The following is a 17,500-nucleotide window of genomic DNA, read 5'->3' on the forward strand; positions in this document are numbered from 1 at the left end:
TTGAGATATTTGGTGTGCACTGTGCAGGTGCCGTGATAATGATATGATGGTCTGATAGATGAGGGTCAGAGGTGTGAAAAGTAAAGTAAATTCATGGATTAATTAGGCCCACAACACTGCCACATGATGGTTACACCCAATGGCGTGCACAGACATTTTGAAGGGCAGGTGCTGAAGGGGGCTGTTCGGGGCATGTGAAACTTTCGTCTACCTTACTATAGGCTATATATCAGAGCATTTATTGTAACATGCTTTTAATCGTGAAACATTTAATTATTATGTCAACATGATGGACAATGGTACATTGTGCCAAAAACTTTCAAAAAAGAACGTTCAAAACGGGCATTTTTGTCCTGTAGGCCAAAGGGGCATGTGCTTTAGCACCACCTCATTCTTAGGCTATCTGTGCACACCTATGGCTACACCATTTACTCCATTGTACTTACTGAGATAGACTCTTATTAGGTCTACTGAAAAACACTAAAAACCTAACAGGCACCCAATTGATCGCAAGACAAGTACACAGGTCTTCTGGTCAACTCAGATACATTAGCCTGTGCTGGAAGACAGACTTACTACTTTTGACACCTCTGATAAGGGCGAAGTACAATATTGTGAAACTGTTGTAGGCCTACTGTATTACTAAGTAATGTTCTCATCCAGTCAATTTCACTTTGGTTGCATACGCATTTACTTTCACAAGCCAGTGAAGTCCATAGATAAACAATTAACACATCAAGCCAGCTTTTTTCGGGGCAGTTGCCCTCTTGTGGAGGTAAAATTTATGACACGCTGACATTCCAGTATTATCCTGCAGGGGGCGCCAAAACTACATGGATGAGAATCGGAATGAGTAAAGGCGGACAGCAATGCATGCCGGGGTATATACACAAAATATCTGTGTAGAGACTAGAGATGTACTCAAATGTTTTTATGTATGCGAACATGTAATGCATGTACTTCACATTATTTTAAATAGGTTGATAAGTCTACAGCCATGGGTTGAAGAGGGCAATTAATGACGACAGAATATCGGCTGTAGTACAGTAGCCTGACGAGTCAGACGTTTCGGAGAATATAATACGAATGGAAAGAAGTATTAAAGTCTGGCTTCTTGCCAGGCTGTAGTACAGTACTATAATACTAAATAAAGACATGACAAAAATGCATACAGTGAAAAGAATGTTTATTCCCATTTCTCATAGAAAAACTGCGCACACCCATGTACATACTTCTGTACACACATACATACAGACACACACACATACACAACACACACACATGCCGGTCCACCAGTGTATTTGAAAGCAAGTGCATTAGAGAAAAGCATCATTGTGGACAATGATCAGCAATCATTCAGGTTTACAACACTGGCATTGCCTGCATGGACCGACAACTTCCCAGCTCACAGACACTGATAGTTCAAACTAGCCCATCCACTCACATTAGATGGATTGAGGACAGACATACTCAAGTTACTGAATGAAAACATTGATTCTACTCAATTAAGTTGCGAATTGGGGACAAACAAAACTAATCTCGAACAGCATCTTGAACCTCAACATACAGTCTCTCATACTCTCATACACACACACACTCTTTCTCTCCCTCTCCCTCTCCCTCTCGACACACTTTCATGGCACTGATGGGATGGCCTCTGTCTCCACAGCAACAAGTCATCCAATGGAATTCTGGGACTGGAGTAGAACCGGAATCCTTTAGCCCATGAGATAACCACTGCGCGAGAGAGAGAGGGAGAGAGAGAGAGAGAGAGAGAGAGAGAGAGAGAGAGAGAGAGAGAGAGAGAGAGAGAGAGAGAGAGAGAGAGAGAGAGAGAGAGAGAGAGGTTGTTATCAAAGGGTGTGTCCTGTCTATTGTTGTACTCAAACAGAAATTGGCAGTCATAGTTAAAGGATGTACAGTATGCCATGTCTCTGGCATATTCAGTTATCAAACCAGCAGCCTTCAGGCAGCCTGAAGTCTATTTCAATGCGGTACCTCCCATCCTCTCCGTTTGCTTGCGGCCTTGTACATCACTGGTGTCACGCCTCGGTGGAGAAAACAATTAAGTTTCCCTGCCATCAACCTAGGCAGAGTAACTTTTGGGGGATTTTCTCCATTCAATATTCCGAATTGCAAATGAGAAAATGATTTTTGAACTGGGATTTTGCGAGATATTGAATAAAACTTCTATTGTCATTGAGGTCTTGCCTGACATCACCTTGCCACAATTAAAAGGAAATGGACTGAAGAGGACTGAGTTAGATCCCTTGTCTCTGTAGTATTCAGTGTGGCCTATAAGAGACGGTTTTATGCCCTGATCAGCCTGTGACTGTATCCTCATACAGAGCACTTTTTTGGGTCAGACCATGAGCACTACTGTGAAAACAGCTTATGCGGCGGCCTCACAGCAACATACTCAAAAGATGTATGCAAATATACGACATATAAAAACTTGAGCATGCTTGAACTTTTGTGTGTCGCGACCTGTCTGTAGGGGTGATTCATCGTAATAAAATATTGTGCTATGCGGAAGCTGAACAGCACACTGACACACGTGTACGTGTACGTGTGTGTCCGTCAATATGTGTAACTTTCACTGTTGCCAGCTTCAACCTCATAAGATCCTGATCATAAAGAAGATGAGCAGCACACCGATGTACTGTGTGTGTGTGTGTGTGTGTGTGTGTGTGTGTGTGTGTGTGTGTGTGTGTGTGTGTGTGTGTGTGTGTGTGTGTGTGTGTGTGTGTGTGTGTGTGTGTGTGTCATCCTCATGAACAGCCTGGATATGAAGAAGCGGAGAGGAAGCTGACATACTCGTGTGTGTGTGTTCTTAGTAATATGTGGACTCAACCACCCCTCGACCTGTGTTTGTGGCCTTGCGTTTTGCTGACCCCCGTGAAGAAAACAATAAAATGTCCTTGCCGTCAGCATAGGCACAATACCTTTTTGGGGGCTATTCTCAACCACCATCCCGATTGCAAATGAGATAATGACATCAGAATCATGCTTTTGCGAGATATTGAAATACACTTCTGTCGTCAGTGACGTCATCACAAGGCCACAAGCGGGCAAGTGAGCAAGGGAGGATGGGATATTAGACAGAACTCTGTGTGTGCGTGAAAAACTTACGGCAGCTTCATCCTCATGAAGACTCGGGCCATGAAGAAGCTGAGCAGCACGCTGACAAAGCCGATGAAGAGGAGCAGGAAGCGGTTTAGCTTGGGGATGTTAGGGGCGTTGGAGCGGTCCAGAATGATGAAGCCCAGGCCTCCCATGGTGAACAGGAAACTAGATGCCAGGCCCTCCATGATGTACTGGCCATTCACCCTGTGGAGCACACACACACACACACAAATATAAATTATTGGCAAGTTCACCCTGCGGAAAATAAATTACAGTGTGTGTATAGCAACTATAAACATAATAGAACATTTTCAACTATAATAGGAAACTAGATGCCAAACCCAACCACTACGCACTGGCTATTATTCACCTGAGAGGGACATCATCCTGAGAGGGAAACCAAATCTCAATGTCTGCAAGTATTATTTACATCCAAACTCTTTGAAACCATGGGTAAAATGAACCAGGTGTTGGCAAAACATTGATTAAGACCAAAAGTCTGTTCACTGACTGGATAGTTGCATAGTGGTGTGGAGACTGGTCATCCCTGTTCATCTATATTTTGGTATTGCACACGGGTGTACCTAATCACCGGAACAGACCAAAACGGACAGGAACTTACCGGAACGGACCGAAACGGGCCAGAACGGACCGGAACGGACCCAGATTTAGCCAAAACTGACCGAAACGGACCCAGATTTTGCATAATAAGAGCACATTACGCTGCGAAACGGACCGGAACTGACTGTAACTGGCCAGAACGGACCGGAACGGTCTCAGATTTGGCCAAAACTGACCGAAACGGACCCATAAATTAATCAGAACTGACCGAAACGGACCCAAATTTAGTTAGGGGGGGGGGGGGGGCGCACTTGCGCTTACGCCTGTCTCGGAGCATGGGCATCGAAAACGCAGGAGACACCTGCGCTGTCATGGGCTTCGTTGCGAGACACGCACCCTCTTGTGACCACTTGGGATATTTTATTACTAGTAAAAACATTTCAAGTAGGCCTATCGTTCGAGATTGAGAGCGTGTAACGATGAACAAATGTATATCGTGGAGTAGGCCTATTGAAAGTTGCTGGCCAAAACCATGACAAGTAGCCTACGAAGAAAGGTTTCACGTTAGAACAGTTTTATGGAATACCCTATGTCTCTCTCACCTGTTGACACAAGGAGCACTATGAAGACAAGGAGAGGGAGACTGGGAGAGACAGGAGATCTGTCGGTGTGTGTGTGTGTGTGTGTGTGCGCGCGCACGTCTCCACTGACGCGCTAGAGAGCTGCCTCAATAGGCTATTGACCAGCTTAAACTTCACTGGTGAAAAACAGTAGCCTACAGTAAGGAGTTGTAAGCATCATAGCACACTATAGGCATATTCCCACATGTCAATGTGTTAGGCCTAGTCACTCCATCCATACACTGGCCAATGCGCAATTTCGCTGGTAAACTGATGGTTGCTTGTCATGGTTTTGGCCAGCAACTTTCAATAGGCCTACTCCACGATATACATTTGTTCATCGTTACACGCTCTCTATCTCGAAAGATAGGCCTACTTGAAATGTTTACTAGTAATAAAATATCCCAAGTGGTCACAAGAGGGTCCGCGTGTCTCGGTCCGCGTGTCTCAGTTCTGATTAATTTATGGGTCCGTTTCGGTCAGTTTTGGCCAAATCTGAGACCGTTCCGGTCCGTTCTGGCCAGTTTCAGTCAGTTCCGGTCCGTTTCGCATCGTAATGTGCTCTTATTATGCAAAATCTCGGTCCGTTTCGGTCAGTTTTGGGCTAAATCTGGGTCCGTTTCGGTCCGTTCCGGTAAGTTCCTGTCCGTTTTGGTCCGTTCCGGTGATTAGGTACACCCCTGCACATCTAAGCCAAGCTTAGGGCTACATACATGGGGAAGAGCGACTCACCTGTAGGCCAGAAATGCAACGGGTCTTTGATGCCCGTGCTCATCAGTCATGGACCCGACGCTTGGTGGTTCCACAATCACATCATAGATTATACCTGCATAAGAAATGGCATGATGATTGAACTTGGCTCCAAGGGCTTTGCTTATCACATCACCAATCATTAAATCAAAACAGTGAGCCCTGGCGATTTCAATTTTGTTCTACGAGCATTCAATTATGTCTTTCCGGGATATTGCATATTCTGTCTGTAATCAAGACTGCTGAACTTCTGTTGTTTGACATTTGGTTCACTGTAACCTCATCTGTGACAGTCATCTAGTTTCTACGTTGCATTGAACCAAGGAAGACTTATCAACAATGCTAAGCTAACGCCCCTTAGCTCTTTCACTTCCAAGGAAGATGCAAAAATACACTCTAGCTGCAATTGTGTTAAACAAACACGATCTTCCACATATGAAGTTGCATACTAACACATAGTTCGCCAGGTAAATGATTAACAATAAGCATGGCCTGGTTGAAACATTGCTAGCCAACAAGCTAGCAACTGTGCAGAGGTAGGCTACTTACCACCGGTGATCAGAAAGTACGACACAATAACTGCAGCATACACGGTCATAGCAGACGGCATATGCAGCCATGACGGCTTCTTCAGCTTGATATTTGGACATTCAAGCACAGTGAACGGTAAACTGTATAACGTTTCCATTTTAGATGAATTCCAACACTGGCGTCTTCCCCCGTCCGCACAGACACTTGGCGTAGGAACTAGGGATACGTCACATCAAAACTCCACTACGCCGACGTGTCCAGGAAGTGAACAGGACTCCGAAGAAAGCGATGCAAATGTTTTGAGCTTGAAGCACACAGACGGCAATACAGAGTTTGCATTAGTATTTCTTGTATGTCAGATTAAATTCCAAATACATTTGGAATGTTTATAGAGGCATGTATCCGTTTCTAGAAGTCTTATGAGCTTGAAAATATCTTTCAAGACCCGGTCACGTGACGTCACTGAAGAAGCAGAGAAACTGGCCAATCTCTTCTGGCTCAATAAATAAATAAATAAATAAAATAAATACACCTCTTCTGCCTCCGAAGTTGTGCGGTCAGATTTGGAAGACGTGCAATTGATGCCAGCGACCTTTTTTCAGCGGGAGTTTGATAGGTGCCATTAATGCAGGGGTCAGGAACCTATGGCTCTAGAGCCACATGTGGCTCTTTTGGGAACTGTATATGGCTCTTACTTATCTAGGGTTGCCAACCATCCCTTGAACTACGGAATCGTCCTGTATTTATAAATAAAAATATGGGTTCCATATTGAATTGAAACGGGACAAGGAAGGTTAAAAAGTGTTAAAATGCAGGAAATTACATCTAAAAAATACAAAATTCTCCCAGACCTTCACCATAATGAAGTTGACAGTTGGCAACCCTATACTTACCTGTTATCAATAAAAGCAATAACTTGACAGTACACTCTAAAATTGTTGATCTTAATTGAAATACATGCTTTTGATCGTATGTAGTGTTTTTAAATTGGTATGGCTCTCATGAAAATGTATTTTTAAAAATTAGGCGTTTATGGCTCTCTCCACCAAAAAGGTTCCTGACCCCTGCATTAATGCATCAAAACCACACCCAACCTTTTGCGTAGGATATGAATCCGCTTTTGTCAATATACGGTGCATTGAGCGTCATTGTTCAGGTCGTTTTTGGGAGGTTGCCACCTCTCCCACAGGGACAGATGATGACCAGGCAAATAAAAAGTAAAACATTTAACGGAGTGCCTCAGATTTTCTCTTAAAATACAGGGGCCAAAATTGTGATTTTACCGGCAAAATGGGAATGGAAACAGACCTAGGAATCATGGGCCCCTTGGCCATGTGCAGTAATAGGACCTTGCCGAAATAGGCATACTTTTTCAAACTCAAAGATAATGCAAGTCAATGGCATCTTCCCTAGCATAATTTCTTCTATGTGCACTTCTACTCTGAGCAAAACCGGCATGACTGGTCCATGATGTTCAAGTGAATGAAACATGGCATGCAGAGGTAAATTGCATGCACACATACATAGGTTGTTAGAGAATGTGCAAACAATTCTCAACTTGTTTTGTTAGGTGGACAATGTACAATCATTCTGTGCATGTGCATCCATTATTAAAATGCTGATGATAATTTCCATGTGCATGTGTTATGCTGCAATTGCCAAAGTAAACTAGTTAAAAAAATCCCCTTATGTGGAGTGCTACATGAAGATATTAACAATGTTCAAACACCAACATTGATTAAGCAACATCACTGGTCAAGGAGACAATTGAAGAGCTGTGTTGCAATTTAAGAGACATTTATCCATTTTGGAACATTTCAGGAAATCAACATTTTTGTATTGGCCATTCTATTGCACTGCATAATGAATTTCATTAAAAAAAAAACATTTTAATGGCAAGAATTCACACAGATAGGCTTTCTGAACAGTCATGTCCATCCAATAAAATTAAAGAAAGAAAAAGCAACGGGACTCTTCAATTGCACTGAGGTTTTTCAGGTGAGTAAGGGCAAGTTTGGACTTTCAGTGCACTAAGTTTTCAGCATGAGTTTCTTACACACTTAAACATGGTGCCCAAAGTGCACCATTTGAGACACAGAAATAGATTAATGCTATGATCAACAACGATTGCAGTTATGAATGATGTTCTAAATCTACATATTGGTTTCCCCTGCTTGATTTCAGACACCATATCTGATACTTCCCTTGAGGAAATACCACTACTAATAAAAAAGACCGACAGCAGACAAAGCTCATGGGTTTCCACATTTTATTGTAGCAGTACAAATAGACGTTTACTTTGACTTTTGGCTCTGTGCCTGTGCCTTGAGGACCTTGACGACGATCTTCTGCTCCTCAATGAGGAAGGCACGCTTGATCCTGCAGGACACAAGAGAATAAATAACAGGGGCATTAGAACACTTGTCCAAAAACACATCCAAGCAACTTAATCCAATGCCTTCAGCTCATAACGATGGCAAAAGGACACAAGTGGAAATAACCGGCATTAGACAACCCCATTTAATCACAGTGACGCAGAATACAGCAAAATTGCATTCAGGCCCGATAGAAGGAAGTTTGGAGCCTGAAGCGTTCTTTTTTCTTCAAATAAACTTGGTGACATTTTATCTTTGCAAGGAAAAGTCAGGCCTGAAAGGCAGCAGACTATCAGCCATGTGTATTTATGCTAGTGGGCATTGGGCAACTTAAGAGGCAGGACAGTACCACGATCAGGATTCAGACATGGCAAAAGATTGGGAAGTGTTTACCCACTCACACTACCCAGCAATGTCAGCAGTCAAACCAACAACTCTTGGGGCAAAGTTAATTATCCAAACTCCTGTCCGTGCTTGTGGCCTGGTGATGACATCACGAGACATCATTGACGATAGATGTTTTGCTTGCAAAAGCGCAATTCAAAGGTTATTTTCTCATTTACAATCGAGATGTTAAATGGCGGAAGTCTCCCAAAAATGGTTGTGGCCAGGGTGACAGCGGGGAAACTACCGCCTTCTCCACAGAGGCGGGCGTCAGCGAAGCGTGATGCCACAAGCACAGGTAGAGGATGGGAGTTTGGATAATTGAGTGTACCTTTGGACTACATGCTAAACTGCCCTTCTACTTGCCCAGGACTACCCTCATCACGGAGGTTATAGACCACGTGTGTTACTGTATCATAGGGTAGACAAATGCTCAAATACAAACCCAGATTACAAAACCCAACACAACAGGTTATAACTGGGGCAATGCAATTGTGCATTACATACTGAGCCCATATACCATCAACCCTGTAGCCTACAGAAAACCTCTGAAGTTGGGAGAAATTATGAATATTTCTGTAAAAACCTCAATGACAACATAAGTGGCATATGCTGCAGAGCCATATCAACAAGCAAGAAAAAGCACTGTTAGTAACGGCACCCTGAATCGCGCATTTGAATGACTATGTGTAAGGGACAGCACAACCATCTTCTAAACAGCCAAATGGCACAAAATATTTCTGGTTTGGGTGGCGTTAAAGGAGAAGTCCAGTTTTTTGAACATTAAGACCATTTTCTGAGTGGTCTGCAATATTTTAGAGTCCCCCTCACCGTTTATTTCATGATTGCTGCAGTCTCTGTAATTTGGCTGATTTGGATTTGATCTCAACCAGCTTTAGAATGGCCGTCTATGGGCACCTGCAACTCTGTTCTTAAAATCACCTTTAACATTTGTGTTCAAGAATATGCAACTCAGCAAGTGTTCAGCAGTATTCACTGGTGTTCCTTAACAATTTTTGTAGCAAAATATGGCATCTGTCGTGTTTTATGTGTGTTTTATGTAGCAATTTGTAAATTAAGTTTCACTTTCACTTTCTTTCACAAAATGGCAAATAAAAAATGACAGAAGCCATATTTCGCCTTGAAACTTATTAGGGATTGCTAGTGAACACCCCTAACCACTTTGTGAGCTGTAGACTTTCGAAAACAAATGTTTAAGGTGATTTTAAGAACAGAGTTGCAGGTGCTCATAGACGGCCATTCTAAAGCTGGTTGAGATCAAATCCAAATCAGCCAAATAACAGAGACTGCAGCAAACATGAAATAAACGGTGAGGGGGACTCTTAAACATTGCAGACCACTCAGAAAATGGCCTTAATGTTCAAAAAACTGGACCTCTCCTTTAATGCAAATTAGCAATCAAACTCATGTGGTAGATTAACTCAACAGAAGTGTGGCAACACTTGTGAAAGTATCACCGGAGAGATCCTCCCACTACAGACAATAGCGTTGCAGAGCCCAGATCTTTTCAACACCAGGCGGAGCGTGCGTGTGATCAGTACATATAAAAGACATCTCCATGATGAATGTCAGTCCCGAAAGATGATGCCATCATTTCACCACGCGCCCCAAAAGGATACATGAAGGGATTTCAATTCAATGCAACGGATATGACGACCTTACACTTTAGCGAGATGGTTTAGAGGAACGGCCTGGACATGGTGCTCGATTCCACCAACTAAAATACCTACACATTCAGGAAAATTCTGTCCTGTAGTGACTCCATTACAGTTACCACAAGTGGCAATCTTTTTGCTACACACCTTTGCCGAAAAACCATCAGGCAATTCCAAATCATTCAAGTTCATGTGGTTTTTCAGACAACCCAGATTTATATTATAATGAAACCTGTTTCTCAACCAATGATAGCATCCAGAAAAAAACAGCTAAAACCCTAACCCATGTCACCATTTTTCAGTCATCTCCCAAACAGAACTTTGGCGAGTGGTGAAAGAGGGGTGTGTGTGCACGTGCATGGGGACCAGTGGTTGCAGAGTATGCCCTGGATAAATACCCCACCTCACCCAATCTCACTCCCACCCTCTTCCTGCCATGATCTTCACCAACCTATCCACAATTAAGGAAAAGGGGCAATTTTAAAGAGGGAGTCTTACCTGTCACGCACAGTCTTGGCGCACATGGAACCGCCATAAGCTCTGTTGACATGCTTCTTAGTCTTGGAGAGCCTCTTCAGGACCTGTGGCCTCACCGCCCTCACCTACATGGACAGACAAAACAAACCATTGGCAAATCGATCAATATTTGTATTACACTCAGCTGAAACTATCCAAAGCGACTTTGTTGTTTACAGAGTATTGGTTACAGTCCCTGGAGCGGTATGGTGTTGGGTGACTTGTTCAAAGGCACCTCAGCCATTGAGTGCGGGGCACAGAACCTGCAACCCTCTGATTTTAACTCCGCCTCATTAAGGATTAGGCCTCTCCTCATTTATTTAATGATTAGCACATATGTAATAAGTACAACACGTCTGAATGATCTATGTTGCAGCCATATAGACAAGTAAATTTGGGATGATTCAGTTGCAGGGCCCAGATTCTTTTAACGGTAGGTGGATGGCAAGGCGCGTGTGATCAGTACATAGAAAAGACATCTCCATGGTGAATGTCAGTCCCGAAAGATGATGCCATCATTTCACCACGCGCCCAGAATTCAGTGCCAACTTGAGTGAAAGCAAGACCAATAATAAAGGCATTGATCAACGAATGGTCATGGCAACTTCACACCTTAACGAGATGGCATAGAAGCTAGCCTGCACACAGTGCTCTAATTCCTCTGCCCTCCCTTCAACAACCGTATCTCACTCATTTCGTGAAGTATTCACGAAAAAAATAGATTAATTTTCGTGGTGCATTCACGTTATTGCCCGTTTTTTGTGGTAGGGCAACGAAACGCTGCCTATTCACTTGAATTGCCCGACTGTTGCCTAGCGACCCACTAGTTTGATGCCCTTTCGGTAGCCTACCGTCACATGGTAATCAAACATTTCAAACAAGCAATTTAGGGTTAGGTTTAGGGTCAAGGTTAGGGTTAGGGGACATAAGGCGTAAGTACCGAAAGGGCGTCGAATTAGTGAGTCCCGAGTGTATCAGCAGTGTTCTGTCAGCACCCCCTCCCGCCCCTGCAGACGTTTGGATAACCATAGCAGCAGTGGAGCAATTCAAGTGAATAGGCAGCGTTTCGTTGCCCTACCACGAAAAACGGGCAATTTCGTGAATGCACCACGAAAATTAATCTATTTTTTTCGTGAAGACTTTACGAAAGGCGTGAGATAGGGCTCCCCTCAAAGACGTGATGTATGAAACATGTGGAGGAATACTGAGCCGTGAAGCTGACACGTCAATGGAGTACACTCTAGCCTGTGGTACTATGTCAATGAAGTTAACTCCAAAGGGACGACATTCAGCCATTTAACAACTGGAGCTGGGATACTGAGGCGTAGCTAGGTAAATGGGGTACACTGCAGCCTGAGGTACTTACACCACGCAGTCTTCCTGGGGAGATTCCGCATGCCGACTTAGGTGCCTTTCCACGCTTCTTGGTGTACAGGTAGACGATGCGGTTGCCAGGTGTGCGGGACCTGCACGGAGAGAGATGCACACAGGTTAGGGTTGCCATGCAGCAGGAGACGCAAACACAGGTCAGGCACTGCATCCAACAATCACATACAATGGGCACATAGAGCTACAATCACTATCTAAACTAATTTGGACCGAAAAACAAAGCTTTAACATCACTGCATACAATAGACAACATCCAGCTGCCCACCACACATCTTAAGTGTCACAGAAACGCAACAAGTGGGATTCCACAAACACAAGAACCAATCCCTGGCACTGGCACCATATTGCCATGCCAATATCATGCAACTGTAGAAATACTAAAACGCGCATGACAATGTTCAGGGAAGGCTCCCTTCAATAGACGGTTGTTTAATTTTTCTAGCAAGTTGACTAACCATAGAAAATATAACGCAGTTCAGTTCAGAAATACTTACAGCCGGGTCTTGTTTGATGCGGTGTTGTAGGACAACCTACGACGATACGTCAGGCGCTGCACCATATTTGTTTCTTCAGGGGGAAAAGACAAAAAACAAATGCACACGTTAGCTTTGGGACTCGCGTTAACATACCAATGGTTTTACAATGAAGTTCTTGTACAAATGTGTACGGCATGCAAGAAGACTACCATTTGATTCAAGGCAACATATCAGCAGCCGTAAACACATAGCCGGCTAATGCTATGGAGTCACAGTTAACATGCTAACATAGCAGATATGGCTTCGGATATGACAGGTAGTACGATATACGATTTGTGAGTCTCCAAGTCTGCTTTACAGAAGGAAATGAGAGACAAGACCATATCTAACAGCGACTTGGTTAAACTCTGAAAGCCAAATCTTCACATGGGCAGGCTGGGGATAGCCATCTTGTTAGAGCTGCCTATTCGCGGCATGAACCAAGATACCGACCCAAAAGATTACACAAACCTAACTTAATTATATAAATACTAACACGTACATGTTATGTGAATTACGCTTTATCGCAGCATATAAAGGAATCAAAAGGTGAGCCCTTAACGAGGGCTGATTGTCATGGATAAGCTGGAGTTCACTCTCCGTAAAAATAAGTCAGCCATACCTGCAATCGCCAAAAACGGAAGAGGAAGAAAGTCGCGCGAGAGTTGAAAATTGAAGACCTCTCGCACAGGAAGTACTCATTCAGAAAACTCTGTAAAAGCTAGAGCAAACTATTTATCCTTGTATTGTTTACAAACCTGTCAACGTTTACTTCTAATTGTGTTTTTGCAATTAAATATTATAGTTGACTTGTATTCTCCACGTTGAGATTCAGTGATGTGTGCTTGTTATAACTGTCCCTAAACATGGTACTTTTATTTTGATGTTGTAAAGTTTCATCAACACTTCTCATGTGGGTCTCTGTGAATGATGGCTGCATTGCAGTTGTGTTGACAGTAGCCCCGAAATCATGGTAAAAACAGGTAACGTAAAGTTTGGCGACAAGTCCAATTTCCTGCCAGAGGGATTTTGGTCAGCGGTTGACGTTTGGATAAAGAAACCCCACGTCGTTAACAAGAGACTTTGCGGAGCTACACAGACAGAGGACAGGGACGTAGACATTGCAGAGCTGAAGGAACTCCTTCCTAAATTGACACAGTGCACCAGTGATGAACTCAACGAAGTTGTCTTATTCTTGAGCAATAGCTCAGATCAAAATGACCACTCGACAGACACACAGTGGAGTCTCACAATCAGGACAATCATCCCTAAAGTCAACACATACGGGAGCAATGTACACAAGGAGGTCATTCTCAGAGGTAAGTAACACCGTTTCATCTGATCTAGCCAGCCAGTCAATACACTTCAATGACGTCAATGTAATTCTGAGATGCTTTCTGTTGTGCTTTAGGTCTCACAGGGCAAAAAGTGACATTCCTGCCCATAGAGCAGGACAAAGACGGCCAACATTCCCTCCGGAAAAGCAATGTTTACCAAATTCAACTGAATGGGTTGACAGATGAGGTTTGGTGAGTGAGACTGCTCCAAAACGTTTGTGTGTGCTGCACCCCATTTTCTGCATGCAAATTAAACTCTTTTGCAGGTGTATAGTAAAATACCCACTAGATAGCAGGCCTAGGAATGTAGATGCATCCTTAGAACAGACCTCATTATATGTCCAAATGATGAAAATCTGGACAGGCACCACACTTGTGCAGCCTAAAGAACATTATGTGTGTGTGTGTGTGTGTGTGTGTGTGTGTGTGTGTGTGTGTGTGTGTGTGTGGGTGTGTGCGCCCTTGACTGGGATGCTCTCTCTCCACACATTGCACCTCTGAGGAGTGGGTGTGTGATGATGGGGTGGTAGGCTTACCCAAGGCTGGCCTCATTTTATTAACCCCCAGTACTGTGTGTGTGTGCGTGCGTGCGTGCGTGCATGCGGCGTGCACATGCTCTGCTCCATCAGGACCCTCTCCCTCTGCACCAATCAGGGAGTTTAACGATGGTTTTGCAATGTTTTAACATACGGAAAGGCTGGCCCCCATGATTTCCACTCATACTGTGTGTGTGTGTGTGTGTGTGTGTGTGTGTGTGTGTGTGTGTGCGGGCGTGTGCGTGCGTATGTGTGAGTGTTTGTTCTGCTTCCTCACAGGACCATGTCTCTCCACACCCTGCACCCCGAGGCCTGGGTGTGTGATGGGGTGGCGTACCCCAAACTGGCCTGGCTGGGGGGAGACCTGCTGGCCAAGCTGGCACGCTGGGCTACAGACTCACACAGTAGTGAGTTCAAGAGCACACTGTCGCTCATCCCCATCGAGAAGTACAGCCTCCGATACCAGCAGCTCAAAGACAAGTACAAGAACATGGTCAAGGTGAGACACACATACTCTCTCTCTCTCTCTCTCTCTCTCTCTCTCTCTCTCTCTCTCTCTCTCTCTCTCTCTCTCTCTCTCTCTGTTTTTTTAAATGTTTTATATGGAACATTTTGAGTCTGTAATAAAGTTTTCAATTCAATTCAATTCTCTCTCTCTGTCTCTCTCTCTGTCTCTCTTGCGTGAGGATGACATGGATAGCAATGGAATACAATTAATTACTATTCATCTTGAAAGAAATCATGGCATAGAAGAATAAAATGTGACCAACAAGAGTATAAATAAGACAAATTGTGTTGCTGCGTGTTGCATTAAAACCCAAATAGATTTATACATGCATTCTCCTCTCCTCTCTTCCTTGTTTTTAAAAGGCAATGTAAGCCATAACGATTGAAACAATGGCAAATGGAATAATAATGGTGGAGTGAAAGATGTCAGTTCTTCCTATTCTCTCAATGCTGTCACACTACTTTCTCTCAAAATGTCTTAATTTTGACATAATTTAGCTTTTTCAAGCCAAGGCACACTTTTTTTAAAGGAAAAAATGCCTAGGCACACCATCAATTATAAATGTTAACTGAAAATGAAACCCTATTGCCTATATTAACAATGTACAGTCATTCTATAATTTTCCATGGCACACCAGATGATCTCTCATGGCACACTAGTATTCCCCGTGACAGTGGTTGAAAAACACTGGTGTACTACAATATTCATAATTGTTACTTTGGATGTAATTGGGTACTGGACAGAATTTCATGGACTTTAGTTTGGACATAATTGGGTACTGCACAGTATTCATGGTCACACTGAAATGTCTTTTATGTGTTACTGTCAAGAAAGTGGCATTCTATTCCACATTTATTCACCGGGATACTTTAAAAAGTGCTTTCAATACCATTTCAATACAAGGGGCTAACTTGCCATGAAGTCATCACATAAGCTGTATTATCTTTGGGATGACTAAAACTGATTTAAAGTGTTTTATGTGTTTCCTCAAGGTGTGGCCTGAAGTTACAGACCCAGAGAAGTTTGTGTATGAAGATGTGGCCATCGCCACCTATCTCCTGGTACGCACACACGCACACACACACACACACACACACACACACACACACACACACACACACACACACACACACACACACACACACACACACACACACACACACACTAGTATCTAATTGTGTTCACATTTGTGCCTGAACCAGATAATTGGACCAGATGTAGACCTTGGCACGTTTCTCTGCACCGAAGATACGCACACACACACACACACACACACACACACACACACACACACACACACACACACACACACACACACACACACACACACACTGAGTTTGCTGACTGAACTTTTTTGTTAAATTCAGTTTGAGTTTCCATCTTATGTATTTATTTATTTATGTGTGCCCATTAACAATTGAAATGGTTCTGAAGGACCTAACAGAACCCAAGGCCAAATAACCACACACACACACACACACACACACACACACACACACACACACACACACACACACACACACACACACACACACACACACACACACACACAGCCAGCACACATGTGGAAAGAAAGAATCTCATTTGGTTTACAGAGACCTTGAAGAGAGGACCCATCTGCTCAAAAGTGGAGCGAGAGAGGAATGGAGCGTGTGCGTGTGCGTGTGCGTGCGTGTGTACGTGTGTTTGTGTGTTCGATAGCAGATGAGGATGATGGGAGATGATAAATTGCTCTCGTCATGCTCTGCTGTGCAATTGGCAAAGTGCAGAGGAGACTCTGTGTGTGTGTGTGTGTGTGTGTGTGTGTGTGTGTGTGTGTGTGTGTGTGTGTGTGTGTGTGTGTGTGTTTGTGTGTAGTGCTATACTCTGGTGCATCAGTGTAAACGGTAGAATAAGGAAGTAGCAAGGAGGAATCATTAAGGTCATGCAGTGATTCAATAATCTTATTTATTTATTTATTTATTTAAAGTGTATCTTTCTCAATGAAGACTAAACATCAAATCATTCCTCAGCCAAATCACCAGGGAAACAGCAGACATTTGAAAACCAGAAGGATATTAGGGGAACAAGTGCACATAATACCAATGATTAAAAGGATAAAGGAACACACACACATACACACACACACACACACATACGCACGCACGCACACACACGCATACGCACGCGTGCACACACACACACACACACACACACACACACACACACACACACACACACACACACACACACACACACAGTAGATACGGATACAGGCTACAGGGAGTGAGCAGCCATTTGAAAATCATCAGGGTATTTGGAGGCTTAATAATTGGATTTTTCCGAGGGCCCAGACATGTCCTCGTGCAGGCCTGTACAGGAAGAGGTCTGGAGTGAGTGAGGGAATGATGTATTACGGATATGGCCAGTACTATGTCTGGTTTGAATTAGCAGCTGAGCATGTAGCCAGTAGACAAAGTTCAGTCCCCTTGGGTTACAGTTGCTAGGTAGGACAGATCAACGCTGTGAGCTGAGATACCACAGTGGTTTATGTGGTGACTGTAAGTAGATCCTTAGACACAAATGCCTCAGACACAATTTTCAGCCATATTTCAAGAAAAAATGATGACAGTAATATCCTACCAAGACCAAAAACACCAGAGGTCTGCCTTAGAAGAATTCAGAGCGGTGTCAGTC

General features: G+C 43.5%; 3 protein-coding genes and 2 non-coding genes across 7 annotated transcripts in view; 1 reads left to right on the top strand and 4 right to left on the bottom strand.

The window, feature by feature from the left end:
- Window positions 1-1,169: 1,169 nt before the first annotated feature.
- Window positions 1,170-5,987, bottom strand: ostc (oligosaccharyltransferase complex subunit). Its single transcript, XM_063187520.1, has 4 exons — window positions 5,607-5,987; window positions 5,040-5,133; window positions 3,133-3,330; window positions 1,170-1,737 (listed from the first exon to the last, which is right to left on the bottom strand). The coding sequence occupies exons 1-4, from the start codon at window positions 5,743-5,745 to the stop codon at window positions 1,719-1,721; spliced, it is 450 nt and encodes a 149-aa protein (XP_063043590.1). The 5' UTR covers window positions 5,746-5,987; the 3' UTR covers window positions 1,170-1,718.
- A 1,853-nt stretch (window positions 5,988-7,840) lies between these two features.
- On the bottom strand, window positions 7,841-13,129 carry rpl34 (ribosomal protein L34). 3 transcript variants are annotated; one of them, XM_063187522.1, is made up of 5 exons: window positions 13,066-13,129; window positions 12,423-12,495; window positions 11,906-12,005; window positions 10,522-10,625; window positions 7,841-7,967 (listed from the first exon to the last, which is right to left on the bottom strand). In XM_063187522.1, the coding sequence occupies exons 2-5, from the start codon at window positions 12,485-12,487 to the stop codon at window positions 7,883-7,885; spliced, it is 354 nt and encodes a 117-aa protein (XP_063043592.1). In that variant the 5' UTR covers window positions 12,488-12,495; window positions 13,066-13,129; the 3' UTR covers window positions 7,841-7,882. The 3 variants fall into 3 exon arrangements, with proteins under 3 accessions (XP_063043592.1, XP_063043593.1, XP_063043591.1); XM_063187523.1 differs by lacking the exon at window positions 13,066-13,129 and adding an exon at window positions 12,946-13,043; XM_063187521.1 differs by lacking the exon at window positions 13,066-13,129 and adding an exon at window positions 12,614-12,823.
- Window positions 9,897-9,969, bottom strand: LOC134438114 (small nucleolar RNA SNORD2). Its single transcript, XR_010032532.1, has one exon. It is a non-coding gene; the product is annotated as a small nucleolar RNA SNORD2 (small nucleolar RNA).
- On the bottom strand, window positions 10,993-11,065 carry LOC134438113 (small nucleolar RNA SNORD2). The gene has a single exon (XR_010032531.1). It is a non-coding gene; the product is annotated as a small nucleolar RNA SNORD2 (small nucleolar RNA).
- Window positions 13,130-13,372: 243 nt separating the features above from the next.
- trmt44 (tRNA methyltransferase 44 homolog) overlaps window positions 13,373-17,500 on the top strand; it is a 45,218-nt gene continuing 41,090 nt past the window's right edge. Inside the window, exons 1-4 of the mRNA XM_063187524.1 lie at window positions 13,373-13,762; window positions 13,855-13,972; window positions 14,596-14,815; window positions 15,817-15,885. Of these exons, the coding sequence (XP_063043594.1) occupies window positions 13,414-13,762; window positions 13,855-13,972; window positions 14,596-14,815; window positions 15,817-15,885 (756 nt within the window). The 5' untranslated portion in view covers window positions 13,373-13,413. The remainder of the gene's footprint in view (window positions 13,763-13,854; window positions 13,973-14,595; window positions 14,816-15,816; window positions 15,886-17,500) is intronic.

The sequence above is a fragment of the Engraulis encrasicolus genome, chromosome 21 (assembly GCF_034702125.1).
Source record: "Engraulis encrasicolus isolate BLACKSEA-1 chromosome 21, IST_EnEncr_1.0, whole genome shotgun sequence".
In the NCBI taxonomy this organism is placed as follows: Eukaryota; Metazoa; Chordata; class Actinopteri; order Clupeiformes; family Engraulidae; genus Engraulis; species Engraulis encrasicolus.

Excerpts from the sequence above, each read along its gene's own strand:
- ostc (XM_063187520.1), bottom strand. The coding sequence starts at position 5,745 with ATGGAAACGTTATACAGTTTACCGTTCACTGTGCTTGAATGTCCAAAT. Across the intron at positions 5,134-5,606 it reads GTACTTTCTGATCACCGGTG|GTATAATCTATGATGTGATT; the intron begins GTAAGTAGCCTA and ends TTTCTTATGCAG. Across the intron at positions 3,331-5,039 it reads GTTGCATTTCTGGCCTACAG|GGTGAATGGCCAGTACATCA; the intron begins GTGAGTCGCTCT and ends TGTGCTCCACAG.
- rpl34 (XM_063187521.1), bottom strand. The coding sequence starts at position 12,653 with ATGTGTTTACGGCTGCTGATATGTTGCCTTGAATCAAATG. Across the intron at positions 12,496-12,613 it reads ATGTTGCCTTGAATCAAATG|AAACAAATATGGTGCAGCGC; the intron begins GTAGTCTTCTTG and ends TTCCCCCTGAAG. Across the intron at positions 12,006-12,422 it reads GCATCAAACAAGACCCGGCT|GTCCCGCACACCTGGCAACC; the intron begins GTAAGTATTTCT and ends CTCTCCGTGCAG.